General features: G+C 48.7%; 1 protein-coding gene across 2 annotated transcripts; it reads left to right on the forward strand.

Moving 5' to 3' along the window:
* Positions 1 to 1340: 1340 nt before the first annotated feature.
* On the forward strand, positions 1341 to 12360 carry LOC124486780 (phospholipase DDHD2-like). Of its 2 annotated transcripts, XM_047048591.1 has the most exons (19): positions 1341 to 1664; positions 2057 to 2240; positions 3927 to 4119; positions 4466 to 4647; positions 5058 to 5147; positions 5249 to 5369; positions 5474 to 5563; positions 5666 to 5807; positions 6205 to 6413; positions 6571 to 6638; positions 6925 to 7047; positions 7264 to 7359; positions 7437 to 7628; positions 8309 to 8464; positions 8586 to 8688; positions 9110 to 9265; positions 9476 to 9592; positions 10412 to 10580; positions 10951 to 12360. In XM_047048591.1, exons 2-19 carry the CDS (start codon positions 2148 to 2150, stop codon positions 11030 to 11032), a joined length of 2382 nt encoding a protein of 793 aa, XP_046904547.1. In that variant the 5' UTR covers positions 1341 to 1664; positions 2057 to 2147; the 3' UTR covers positions 11033 to 12360. The 2 variants fall into 2 exon arrangements, with proteins under 2 accessions (XP_046904547.1, XP_046904548.1); XM_047048592.1 differs by lacking the exon at positions 9476 to 9592.
* The last annotated feature ends 448 nt before the right edge of the window (positions 12361 to 12808 follow it).

Genomic DNA, 12808 nt, shown 5'->3' on the forward strand with positions numbered 1-12808 from the left:
ATCCAACCAATACCAAAATCAGAAACTTCTAAACAATTCTTCTCAAAATAAATCATATCTTACACTTCTACAATGTAGTGCTGTAAAATGAAATAGATCCCATTTAAGGAATAGTTAATAACTTAATAGATCTAATCTATAACTTGTTAGACTAAATAGGATGCTTTGTTGAACATTAAGAGGACTATTGATTCACAAGAAAAAAAATGCACTGTGATTCTATACAGTAGATATGTAGGATACACACATTCTACTGTCTATCCGTCCATGGAAAATAACGGTATTAATATGCCCCCTGCTGACAAGCATCAAATGATGCTGAATCACAAATAGGCCTTCATCAATATAATAATTAAAAAATAAATAAACGGAGTTTAACTGCTGCACTTCGAATACGAAGGGGAGAGCATATGAGGCTGTTTTTTCACCTGGTATAATGTGTACCCCGTACCCTAATATGCAAAGGGTCTGTCCTGCCATCATGTATGTTATTTTCTGTGTTCTTTTGGTCACAATGAACAACCGGATATAATATGGAGATGTCTGCTCGTTCCTAGCAGCCCTGGGGAAGGGTTTTCAAAGGCCACTGTTTCAACAGCGCCATTGGGCTGCGCTTCGATACCGTCATCTAGTGGTTTAATGGGAGCGTTACAGGTGCAGTTCTCACAGTAAACCACCAGATGGCGATGATAAAACACAGCCCTATGGAAGGGTTTTTTATAGGCCACTGTTTCGACAGCGCCATTGGGCTGCACGTCGATACCGCCATCTAGTGGTTTAAAGTGAGAATTACAGGTGCAGTTCTCATAGGAAATCACCGGATGTCGGTGGTCATCACTGAACACTGAACCAGAGAATGTACATACCAGAGCCATAGAAAAAGATCTTTTTCTATGGCTCTGGTACATACTATATTAGGACGTTTTTCACCTGATATAATGTGTACCCCCTCCCCTAACATGCAACGGGTCTGTCCTGCCATCACGTGTGTTATTTTCTGTGTTCTTTTGGTCACGTGATCAAATGTGATCAAGGCACTTAGTGGGATAAGTACCTTGGCACGAATAACCAAAACAACGTATTTTTCAAACCAGTTTAATAATAAATTGTTATTTTACAAAACATCAAATGTATTCAACAAATATGACCTATGTGTTAAATAATTGTCCATATATCTATGACCAATGTTGTTGTTGTTGCTGTTGTTGTTTTAGGGGGGGGGGGGGGGGACAGCTTTCGATAAATAAAAAAACTAATAGTTTAACTAACTGATGTATTTGTTAAAGTGACCCTTCACATTTGACGCACAGGCTAATGACGTCATGTTGATGTTTGGGGGCGGTGACATTACCGTGCCAGTTGTAGTGGCTGTCTGCGTCTTCTGCACAATGCTTTCACTAAAGAACAGATTATAGATTTACTGGACAGGATGGTGCCCACATCAGTTCATAGTGGAGTGACAGAGTTATAGTAATGTTGTAAATGTCAGTTGCGCCGTCAGAGAAAGTAGAGATACCCGGTGGTGGTTAGCTTGCTAGCTATAGGTTATAGGCTATAGGCTATAGGTAGGTTGCGTAAATCTACAGTACTGCACTATGCTGGTACCTCGTTAACGTGGATAACCAGCAGTAAGCAAGATACCACTAAGGCTTTCTATCTAGTAGGTAAGTAGGTTAATATTAATGTCTGAATGCTATGTTAGCCAGGTAACCTGATTGATTGCAACTACTTCCCTGTCACCGATTTCCTGTTCATCATCTTCATTTTATTGTTTTGCTAGCTGGCTAGCTATGTATGTGACCTTTGGAAGAAGTGAGCTAGTTTACTTGAAAGGCATTCGGATCTCCCGTCATCAGCACTGTGTAGTCTAGCTAACATCGCTCTCATTGTGGTCCTCATATAGATTGACAGTAACTTTAGCTATAAGCTCTGACATTGGACTAATGACATTAGATAGGGTAGTTAATGGCATTAGTCAACTGTCAGATAGCGTTAGTCAACCGCGGTCCATGCACACCAAAGTAAGAATGTTTTAATGGTCTCTTCCCCTCTATAGACTTGGCTTTACACCTGAAATTAGCAACACGGCAGGTTCCTCTGCCCTCCCTCCACCCCCTTCCGAACCCAGGGCAAGGGTCAACAGTGTGATGTCCCAGGGTTCGATGGAAGGCGGGGGTCCGTGTCAACCCGCCCCCACCATCACCGTGCAGGATTTGTCAGACAGTCCCCCAGGAGGACAGGTGAGTGGACTGAAGTAGCTGATGGCGTGTGGACTGTGACAGGTGGTGTGAGCCTTGAGTTATTTGAACTCACATTGTTGTTGCCATAACTCTTCGTGGCATGACTTCTACTCTAGTGTGTAACGTGGTCAACCTCTGGGTGGTTCTGTAAAGCTGTGTAAAGGTCAGATTTACTGGGGCTGTTCCTCCATAGGCCTGACCCATGGGACAGTTAACTTACTTAAGCAACGCCTTATGATTGGTCAGTTACAATCGACCTCCTTTTTGCTATTCAAGTCTTCATATACATTCACTAGTTCAGACGTTTGAACTCTGAAGAACACTGCTCTGCCGTGTGTGTGTGTGTGTGTGTGTGTGGGTGTGGGTGTGGGTGCGCTGTGTTTTTCTCCAACACCGCTGATGCATTCGCCTTCTGCGCTGAGGCATTGGAATGGCATCTGTTGGAGAGAAGGGAGGTCACATTATAGCTCCGTGTGATACAACATTGCAACATAAACAGCAATAAGAACAGAGATAAGAACAGCAAACAGTGACATCAGAGATTCAGGAAGACCTCCAGATCACCTGACCTGGTCCAAATGACATCATGTTCATGTGTTGTGTGTGTCAGGATAGGCTGAAGATTGCCGTACATGCTGTGATGATACAGTGGTAAACAATACACAGTGTTTTCAGCAGTAGTACAGAGTATACATGTAGTCATTTAGCAGACAACTCTTATCCAGAGCGACTTACAGTAAGTAAAGGGACATTCTCCCCCAGGGAAGTTGGGTGAAGTGCCTTGCCCAAGGACACGACGCTCAGCCATCTGACCCCTTATACAGAATAATACCTACGGACAAAGTACTTTTTGATGGACACACAATTCTTGTAAACCAGAATAATTGTTCTTCATGTACCACGACATTACTGGTCTATAAAGAGATTGCGGTATGTGGTAAGGAGCACAGTAGTAAACTGTAATCCAGTTGAGCAATGCCAAATGCAGATTTCTTTATTTTCTCTTTTTATGATAAAAAAAAAAGAAATCGTAGCATTTTTTCCCTCACTTTTTTTTCTTCTTTTTTTCTTTACCCTTTTACCCAGCTCTCTAACCAAATTCACATTGTTGCCAGTGTATCTGGTGATAAGCTTTCTGATTGGGCAAGTCATCTTATTGTTTGGTAACCACAATGACCCCATTGACATGGCGCTGTAGTTATTTTGAGGTCTGTACGAGTCTCTCCTTGGTCACAGACGCAAGCCTGCACGCTCAGAACACACGGCCTGCTAACACAGGGACAGGGTGAGCCAAACTTGATGTGCTGTGTGTGTTAGTGTGTGTTTCGAGGTATGTACCTAGTGTAGTATGTACACATGCCGTGGAGGGGAGAGGTTTCTGGGTCATGCACGGAGAATAATACGTGTCTTTGTGCGACCGGAGGGAGATGCGGTTCCTCTCTGTCCCCTGCCCTGCTCTCCTCGTCCCAGGATCAGATGGGCCTTTTCAGGGAAAGGCACAAAGGACTCTGAAGCTGCCTCAATTATTAAAGCTGACCCTCGCTGCGTCTCCTGTGAGCTGAGCGTGGAGATGGCGTTGTCCTGAGGGAGACGGGGACGTTGTGGTCTCTGATCGTGACGTCCCCGTCCCTGGACAGGCCTCCGCTTGCGCGGCTCAGTCATTATCTGTGTGATGTCCCCCTGCAGTCGTCACCGGCGATGGATGAAGTCTCCCCGTCCTCCACTTCCTCCTTCGAGATGATTGACGTGGATTCGGCCCCGCCCACCTACCAGATGGTTCAGCCCCATTGGTTTTACTGTCGCCGTGCCGATGAGAAAGACTCGTGGCTCCCCTTCAGCTTGGAGGATTCTGGGAAACTGGAGGAGTCCTTTGCTAATGGTAAGGGGGCACACACACAATCACACACGCACACACAAACACACACATCACCACAAACTTCTCCCTATGAGAATCTGTGTAAGTGTGTATGGGTTAGAAGCAGTCATTGGTAGATAGATAGAGTATCAGAGCAGCTGTGGTCATTGCTGGCCTTCAGCCTACTGACACAGCCAGCTCTCCAGACAGAAACCCACAGACTGGGGTAGGATTCCATACCGCCCTCCACTATCACTTTCATCTTTGCTCATTGATCACTCCTTTACTGTGTGTTTGTGTGCTCTTGTACCTCTGACTGTGTGTGCATGTGTGTGCTCATCTATGTATAAATGTCTGTGTGTGTGTGTAGGAGGAGAGGCGGTGGTGGCGGTGGAGGGGGAGAGGTACGACGTGCGTGTGAAGGAGAGGAGACGCTTGGCCGTGTACTGGGAGCAGGCTCCCTCCGAGGTGCGGCGCTGCACCTGGTTCTACAAGGGAGACAAGGACAGCAAGTACCTCCCCTACCCTGAGGACTTCAGCAGCAGACTGGAGGTGAGAGTCTAGACGCACTGTCACTCTGCTCGGAGTCTAGACGCACTGTCACACTGCTCGGAGTCTAGACGCACTGTCACACTGCTCAAAGTCTAGACGCACTGTCACACTGCTCAGAGTCTAGACGCACTGTCACACTGCTCAGAGTCTAGACGCACTGTCACACTGCTCAGAGTCTAGACGTACTGTCACACTGCTTAAAGTCCTGTTCTTTATATCTGAAGCCTTGAATCTAACCATCCACCCATCTCCCTTCTATATCCTTTTCTGTTTCCTATCATTTCCCTCCCTCCCTCCCTCCCTCCCTCCCTCCCTCCCTCCCTCCCTCCCTCCCTCTCTCTCTCTCTCTCTCTCTCTCTCTCTCTCTCTCTGTCTCTCTCTCTGTCTCTCTCTCTCTCTCTCTCTCTCAGGATGCCTATATGATCGCAGTCACTCTGGACGAGTGGAAGAGGAAGCTGGAGTTCCCCACAGGAGAGACCGTCATCCTGCACAACCCCAAGGTGAGACCTCTCGGCTCCTCTCTCCCCTGTAGCACGTTTCCTCTGCATCGCCAGGAACTTCCTGTTTCACCTGACCGTTCCCAACCCCTCCCTCCCTCCAGCTGATCATGCAGTACCAGCCAATAGCATTACAGGAGGAATGGGCCTCCACCCCCTCGGAGCAGACACGCCCACGCACAGTCAAGAGGGGCGTGGGAAACATTGTGGTAGAGATTCCGGAAGGTACGTGTGCCTGTTGAACTCCGGTTCCGTGTTCGCGTTTTTTATCCTTCAGGGAGAACATACAGGAAATTGTCATCTTACTGTTTGTGTGTCTTGTGTCCCAGGTGAACCAGAGAAGATAGATCATCTGGTATTTATGGTCCATGGTATCGGCCCAGCCTGCGACCTCCGCTTCAGATCCATCATCCAGTGTGGTAGGCGTGTGTGTGTGTGTGTGCACGTTTACATGACATTTATAACATCTCTGAGAACATTTAAATGACCTGTGTGAGTGGTTCTGTTGACCATGTCTCTAGTGAATGACTTCAGGAGCGCGTCCCTGTCTCTGCTGGGCTCCCACTACAAGAGAGGCCAGGAGGAGGGCCTGGTGGGCAGGGTGGAGTTCCTGCCTGTCAACTGGCACAGCGCCCTGCATGGAGATGCTACTGGAGTGGACGAGTAAGAGAACACACACACTTTCTGCCTCTCTCTCTCTCTCTTTCTCTATCTCTCTCTCTCTTTCTCTCTCTCTCTCTATCTCTATCTCTATCTCTATCTCTATCTCTATCTCTATCTCTATCTCTATCTCTATCTCTCTCTCTCTCTCTCTCTCTCTCTCTCTCTCTCTCTCTCTCTCTCTATCTCTATCTCTATCTCTATCTCTCTCTCTCTCTCTCTCTCTCTCTCTCTCTCTCTCTCTCTCTCTCTCTCTCTCTCTCTCTCTCTCTATCTCTATCTCTATCTCTATCTCTATCTCTCACCCCTCACTCTCTCTCTCTCTCCCTCCCTCTACTTATGTGTCTCTCTCTCTCTCTCTCTACTTATGTCTCTCTCTCTCTCTCTCTCTCTGTGTCAGGGACATCCAGAAGATCACCCTCCCCAGCATCAGCAGACTGAGGCACTTCACCAACGACACCCTGCTGGACCTGTTCTTCTACAACAGCCCCACCTACTGCCAGACCATCGTGGACACGGTGTCCGCCGAGGTCAACAGGCTGCATGAGCTCTTCAGACAGAGACACCCCGGTTTCACCGGAGAGGTGTCTGTGGCCGGACACAGCCTGGGTGAGAGAGACAGAGAGACAGAGAGACAGAGAGACAGAGAGGCAGAGAGGCAGAGACTACCGTTCTACAGTACACATACACACTATCGTTCTACAACACACACACACATATTCTGCAGAACACACTCAAATGTTGAACGCCCATCTCTCCCCCCCAGGATCACTCATCCTGTTTGATCTGCTGACCAATCAGAGGACAGAACCAGGAAAAGCAGAGAAGGAGGAGGTACTGGGTATTGTAGTTCCTGTTGTTTCTATGGAGGAAGTAGCTCTGACAGATTGAGATTAAAATGAGCACAGAGACTCCTACAGTAACTCAAAGTAAAATGTTAGACCACTTCAGACAGTAGAAGTTTGTGTGTGTGCTCGCAGGCACCCTGATCGGATAATTAGCAGAGCTCTTAAGAGCAGATTAATGTGAGCTGGATCCCACACATACGTCCTGTAGTACGTCAACCTTCCGAAACTGACCTCACGGTCCTCTCTCCACCTCCTGTCTGTTCCCTGTCCAGGCCCCTGCCTGTGACGACCCCTGCCCTCTGGCCTGTGACGCCCTGGAGCAGGCTCTCATCCAGCTGGGTCTGCAGGAGCACCTGGCCACACTGCAGAGAGAACACCTGGACCTGGACTCACTGGTGGGACACACACACTCACACACACACACACTCTCTCACGCACTCACACACACTCTCTCACACAAACACACACTCATTTTCACACAGTGTCACTCATGCATACATACACTCACTTACACATACTCACTCTCATTCACCTACACACACACACACAGGTCCAGTGTTTTGTGTGCTGACCCTTGACCCCTGTGCTGACCCTTGACCCCTGTGCTGAAGGCCTTGTGTCAGGAGAGTGACCTGAAGGAGCTGGGTATTCCTCTAGGCCCTCGCAAGAAGATCCTCACCTTCATCAGGAGGAGGTGCACTATGGAGGTCAGATTCTGACGAACACTCTGCTCCAACTACACCTGGAGATGGACCTGATACTGACCACGTGTGTGTGTGTGTAGGATGGTAGATCAGGCACTGTACTTCTGGCCCCTGGACTCCAAGCCCCCTCTGATGACCCCTCCCCATCTGGCAACGATCACCGCGGTAACCTGTTTCTTTCGGCGACGGCACAGCAACAGCGCGAGTACATCAGGGCCCTGTCCACCACCAGCGCTGTGGACTACGAATACTTCGACGTAGGCATCGGACAGGTAACATGCTTGTGCAGACACACACACTCACACACTCACACACAGGTGTGCTAGTGGCTGGGGTAGTGGCTGTACATAGGGCTGTAAGGCCTAACATCCCCCCTCCTCCCCCTCCTGCTTCTCTCCACCCTGCCTGCCTGGACAGACCAACGGAAGCATAGCCAAGGGACAGGTCTGTCTCTCCTGAACACACACACACGTGCACACACACACACACTGCCTGGGTTCACCCCCCCCCCCCCCCCCCTGTGAGTGGTTGTCGTCTTCTGTGCTGGTTTGATGGTCCTTAGCTGTTTGCCTGGAGATCGTGGCTGTGTTGTCTGGTCCTTTAATCTCATTGGACGGCTTTCATTGATGTCCTCCACCAAGACTCATGTGGACTGGTTTGTCCTCACTGTCTAAACGTGTTGTCGTCCCAACGGGAGTCTTATCTGTTTGGCTAATGTGAGGCTGGAACACACTACTGATTAGAATTTGACTATATACAAAATAACCTCCTTCTCTCTATCACCTTCCCTCCTCTCCCTCCCTCCCTCCCTCCCTGCCTCCCTCCCTCCCTCCCTCCTCTCCCTCCCTCCCTCCCTCCCTCCCTCCCTCCCTCCCTCCCTCCCTCCCTCCCTCTCTCTCTCCCTCCCTCCCTCCCTCCCTCCCTCCCTCCCTCCCTCCCTCCCTCCCTCCAGGTATCCATTAACTACCCCCAGCTGGCCTTCCACCCCCAGACCTTCTTTGCATTCGGTTCTCCCATCGGCATGTTCCTCACGGTGCGGGGCCTCAAGCGCATCGACCCCAACTACACCTTCCCCACCTGCAAGAGCTTCTACAACATCTACCACCCGGTCAGGACACACACACACACTCATTTGGTCTATACTGTTGGATGCATTGACTCTGATGACCTCAGTGTTCTAATCAATCCACCCCCATTCCTTGTGTTGCTCCCTTCGTCCTGCTGTGCAGTTTGACCCAGTGGCCTACAGGATAGAGCCCATGATCGTCTCAGAGGACGACCTGGAGCCCATGCTCATCCCCCACCACAAGGGACGCAAGAGGATGCACCTGGGTACGAGCCTGTCTGTCTGACTGACTGACCAACCTGACCCACTGACCTGTCTCACTGACTGACCAACCAACCTGACTCACTGACCTGTCTGACTGACTGACTGACCAACCTGACCCACTGACCTGTCTGACTGACTGACCAACCTGACCCACTGACCTGTCTCACTGACTGACCAACCTGACCCACTGACCTGTCTCACTGACTGACCAACCAACCTGACTCAATGACCTGTCTGACTAACTGACTGACCAACCTGACCCACTGACCTGTCTGACTGACTGACCAACCTGACCCACTGGCCTGTCTGACTGACTGACCAACCTGACCCACTGACCTGTCTCACTGACTGACATGTCTAACTGATTGATCTGGGTTTTTAACAACGTTAATATAATATTCTGTTTGTGTTCCTCCCTCACAGAGCTAAAGGACAGTCTGACTCGTATGAGCACAGACCTGAAGAACAACGTTCTGGGTTCCTTGCGTACTGCCTGGCAGTCCTTCACCCGTCTCCCTGCGCCAGCACTCCCCCCTGTGGAGGCTGGAGGAACTACAGAAGACAATGTTTTGTCGGAGGGTAAAACGATTGGCTACACTTGTCTCTCCCTGTGTGTGTGTGTGTGTGTGTGTGTTTGGAATTTGGGCGTGTGTGTCTCCAGATGTGTGTCTAACCTTTTCTCCTCCTTTCCCTTCCTGTTTGCATGGTCCCTCTCTCCTCTCGTTTTGCTGTGTTGCTGTTGGTACCCCCCCCTCCCCCTTACTCCTGACCCCTGACCTTTAACCTCAGCCCTAGCCCCGGCCTCAGCAGCAGTGGCCTCTGCCTCCATGAGAGGACAGAGTAAGCCTGATATATGGACTAAAATACTGGAGTGGCCCAAAGCCCTTCATAAACATTACATCCAAGGTAAGCCAGGAGAGAAGCAAGCTTAGTACGCTCTACCACCTAACAACAGAAGTCATTCTAGCGTTCTAACCTTAGCTTAGTTTAGTTCTACCCACCACCAAGCCCTCTCTGCACTGTGGAACACTCTCTACATCGCCCCCCTGTGGCAGGGAGTGGCATGGCAGCCTGTCCGCACTGCTTTTTCCCCAGTGACTGCATCCATACTGTGATGTGTGGCACAGCTCCAGAGCTTCATGCTCTTGCTTGGCTTCCTCCACCTCCCTCATCCTCCTTCTCCCTCTTTACCTGGAAGAACCGTGCGGTCACAAGCATCTCTCACCTGCAGTACTTTACACTGTACTGCATGAGAACCAGCCGTTAGATACAGTATATATTGTGTATTGTCTGCTGGCCCATTGTGACATCCCTTCAGCTATCTCTTTCATCTTTCTCTGCTCTCTAACTCTACTCCACCCCACCCTCCTCTCCGTGAAGAGCCCGGTCACTCCTCACAGAACTCCTCTCCCTCATCCAAACTGGTCTTTCCTCACAGAACTCCTCTCCTTCATCCAAACTGGTCTCTCCTCACAGAACTCCTCTCCCTCATCCAAACTGGTCTCTCCTCACAGAACTCTCCCTCATCCAAACTGGTCTCTCCTCAGAACTCCTTTCCCTCATCCAAACTGGTCTCTCCTCAGAACTCCTTTCCCTCATCCAAACTGGTCTCCGTTCCCGTCGCCAGATCAGATCAATGACACTAGGCCGCTGAGATTCACCTTATGTCTAGCTGCTTGTGATTGGTCGGTGGCTGACCTCTGACCCCCCCCCACCCCTCCACAGGTGTGCATGAGGAGGCGGAGTCTCCTGTGTCTGAGGAGGAAGTGGAGGAGCGTCAGATTAAGGTGGGGATGTTGAACGGTGGGAGGAGGATCGACTACGTGCTGCAGGAGAAACCCATCGAGAGCTTCAATGAATACCTGTTTGCCATCCAGTCTCACCTCTGCTACTGGTGAGCACCCCTCCACTGTGTGCCGTCTGGTGTGTGTGTGTTCTGGTGAGCATGTGTGTGTTTTGTTAAGGTTGGGTTCTGGTGTGTGGGTGTTGTTTACTGTGTGTGTTGTAGTGTGTGTGTGTGTTGTGGTGTGTGTGTGTTCTGGTGAGCACGTGTGTGTTTTGTTAATGTTGTGTTCTGGTCTGTGAGTGTTGTTAACTCTATGTGTGGGTGCTGGTAATGTTGTGTTCTGGTCTGTGAGTGTTGTTAACTCTATGTGTGGGTGCTGGTAATGGTGTGTTCTGGTCTGTGAGTGTTGTTAACTGTGTGTTCTGATGTGTGTGTGTGTATGTTGTTAACTGTGTGTGTGTGTGTGTGTAACCACCAGGGAGTCGGAGGACACAGCTCTCCTGCTGCTGAAGGAGATCTATGACAAGCTGGGCGTGGCCTTCGAGCAGCCCCTGCTGTAATAAACACATCAAAGACTCTCAGCCCATCGCCATGGTGACATGTTCTCGCAGTGTTAGCAGGGTTAACAGGATTAAGAATGCTTGACCTCACGGTCCTCAGGGTCCAGTCACACACCTGCTTCCTGATCGCCAGCAAACCACCACCTCCTCTTCCTCCTCCACCTCCTCCTCAGACAAGATGGCTGCCGACTCTGGTTCGGTGTTGAAGCTGTCCGTTACGAAACGGAAGACCCTCCTCCAGGGGCCCACAGGCCCTCACGTCTGAGCCAGAGCCAGAGCTGAAGGGCTGGCCTCGGGTTGTGTGCTGCTAGGGGACAAAGGGAAGCCTCCAGAAGCTAGGTGTCCGGCCCGCGTTTCTAACCATTACCATGCTCTTTTATCAGAACCTCCATAATCTGTTTTATACCAGATCATATCTTCTTGCTTTGTATTGACTGTATATACTATAATAATCTATTCATCAACTGGTAATTATGCAGGGCCATAACTGTTGATGTGTGTGTGATGTGTGTGTGTGTGTGTGTGTGTGTGTGTGAGGTGCATGTCTCCCGAAGGTCTCTAATGTCAGTCTGCATTTGACTATAAAAACTACAACTCCCAGGATTCCATTGCAATATGACACCTTGGTGGTGTTTCTATTCTCTAACTGACACGGGAAATGAAGTTTACCTTGCCTTCTGGTCTTGTTTCATATCTATTTATATGACACTCGTGCAAAGTAGTTAAACTATAGTAAAAAAGGTATCATGAGTCTTGATGGTATAATAAGTATAATATGGAAAAAAAGACACATAGAGCTTGATAATGAATATAGCTATATTTCTCGTGTGTGTATATCCCAGTTCAAGCCAGCCTACTGCAAGAGGTCAGTGTGTGCCAACTCAGCCTTGTTCCTCTTGAAGGGAACAGGGCGGCACTGGAACAGAAACATTCCCCATCGTATGGGCCAGTGTTCTGCAGCGTTTTGGTCCAGCTAACAAACTTTACCAAACTTGCATGATTTTTATATGAGACTCCACCATGTACCCCTATTACTACTTGGTGTACTGTTCGTACTTCTGTGGCTGAGTTGAAACACTTCCTGTTGTCTAATTCACTCTGATGTCACGTCCTGCCAGGTAGCCTGAAGGATCATTCTGATGGCTCACATGATCAGACTCCCTCGTTATCTTATGTAACCATGCTCTTCTGCCATTACTGATTACACCCAGCCCATCTCACGCCTCTCCAGTCTCCTCCTCTCCTTCCTGCTTTCCTTCTGTTCTTCCTGTTTCCTACTGTCCTACCTCCTTTCCTCACATCCTTCCTGCCTCCTTTCCTCACATCCTTCCTGCCTCCTTTCCTCACATCCTTCCTACCTCCTTTCCTCACATCCTTCCTGTCTCCTTTCCTCACATCCTTCCTGCCTCCTTTCCTCACATCCTTCCTGCCTCCTTTCCTCACATCCTTCCTGCCTCCTTTCCTCACATCTTTCCTGCCTCCTTGTCCCTGTATCGTGTGTGTGTGTGAAAAAAACGTACCTATGCTTCAATCTTGAATGTCTAAAATATATTGTCAGTAAACCAGATCTTTTGCACTTAAAATAATTTGTTCTAAACCAATATATATATATATATATATATATATATATATATATATATATATATATATATATATATATATATATATATATATGATGCTCAACTTTTTAATTTATACTGCACTATTTATTGTGTGTGCCACAATAAACCATACTTATGAAGAAACATGAAATTAATTTGTGTGTTTTTGATCATA

Source organism: Hypomesus transpacificus, chromosome 24 (genome assembly GCF_021917145.1).
Source record: "Hypomesus transpacificus isolate Combined female chromosome 24, fHypTra1, whole genome shotgun sequence".
NCBI lineage: Eukaryota > Metazoa > Chordata > Actinopteri > Osmeriformes > Osmeridae > Hypomesus > Hypomesus transpacificus.

Coding starts and splice junctions, on each gene's coding strand:
- LOC124486780 (XM_047048591.1), top strand. CDS start 2,148: ATGTCCCAGGGTTCGATGGAAGGCGGGGGTCCGTGTCAACCCGCCCCC. Junction 5,808..6,204: donor GATGCTACTGGAGTGGACGA/GTAAGAGAACAC, acceptor TCTCTGTGTCAG/GGACATCCAGAAGATCACCC. Junction 9,593..10,411: donor TCATAAACATTACATCCAAG/GTAAGCCAGGAG, acceptor ACCCCTCCACAG/GTGTGCATGAGGAGGCGGAG.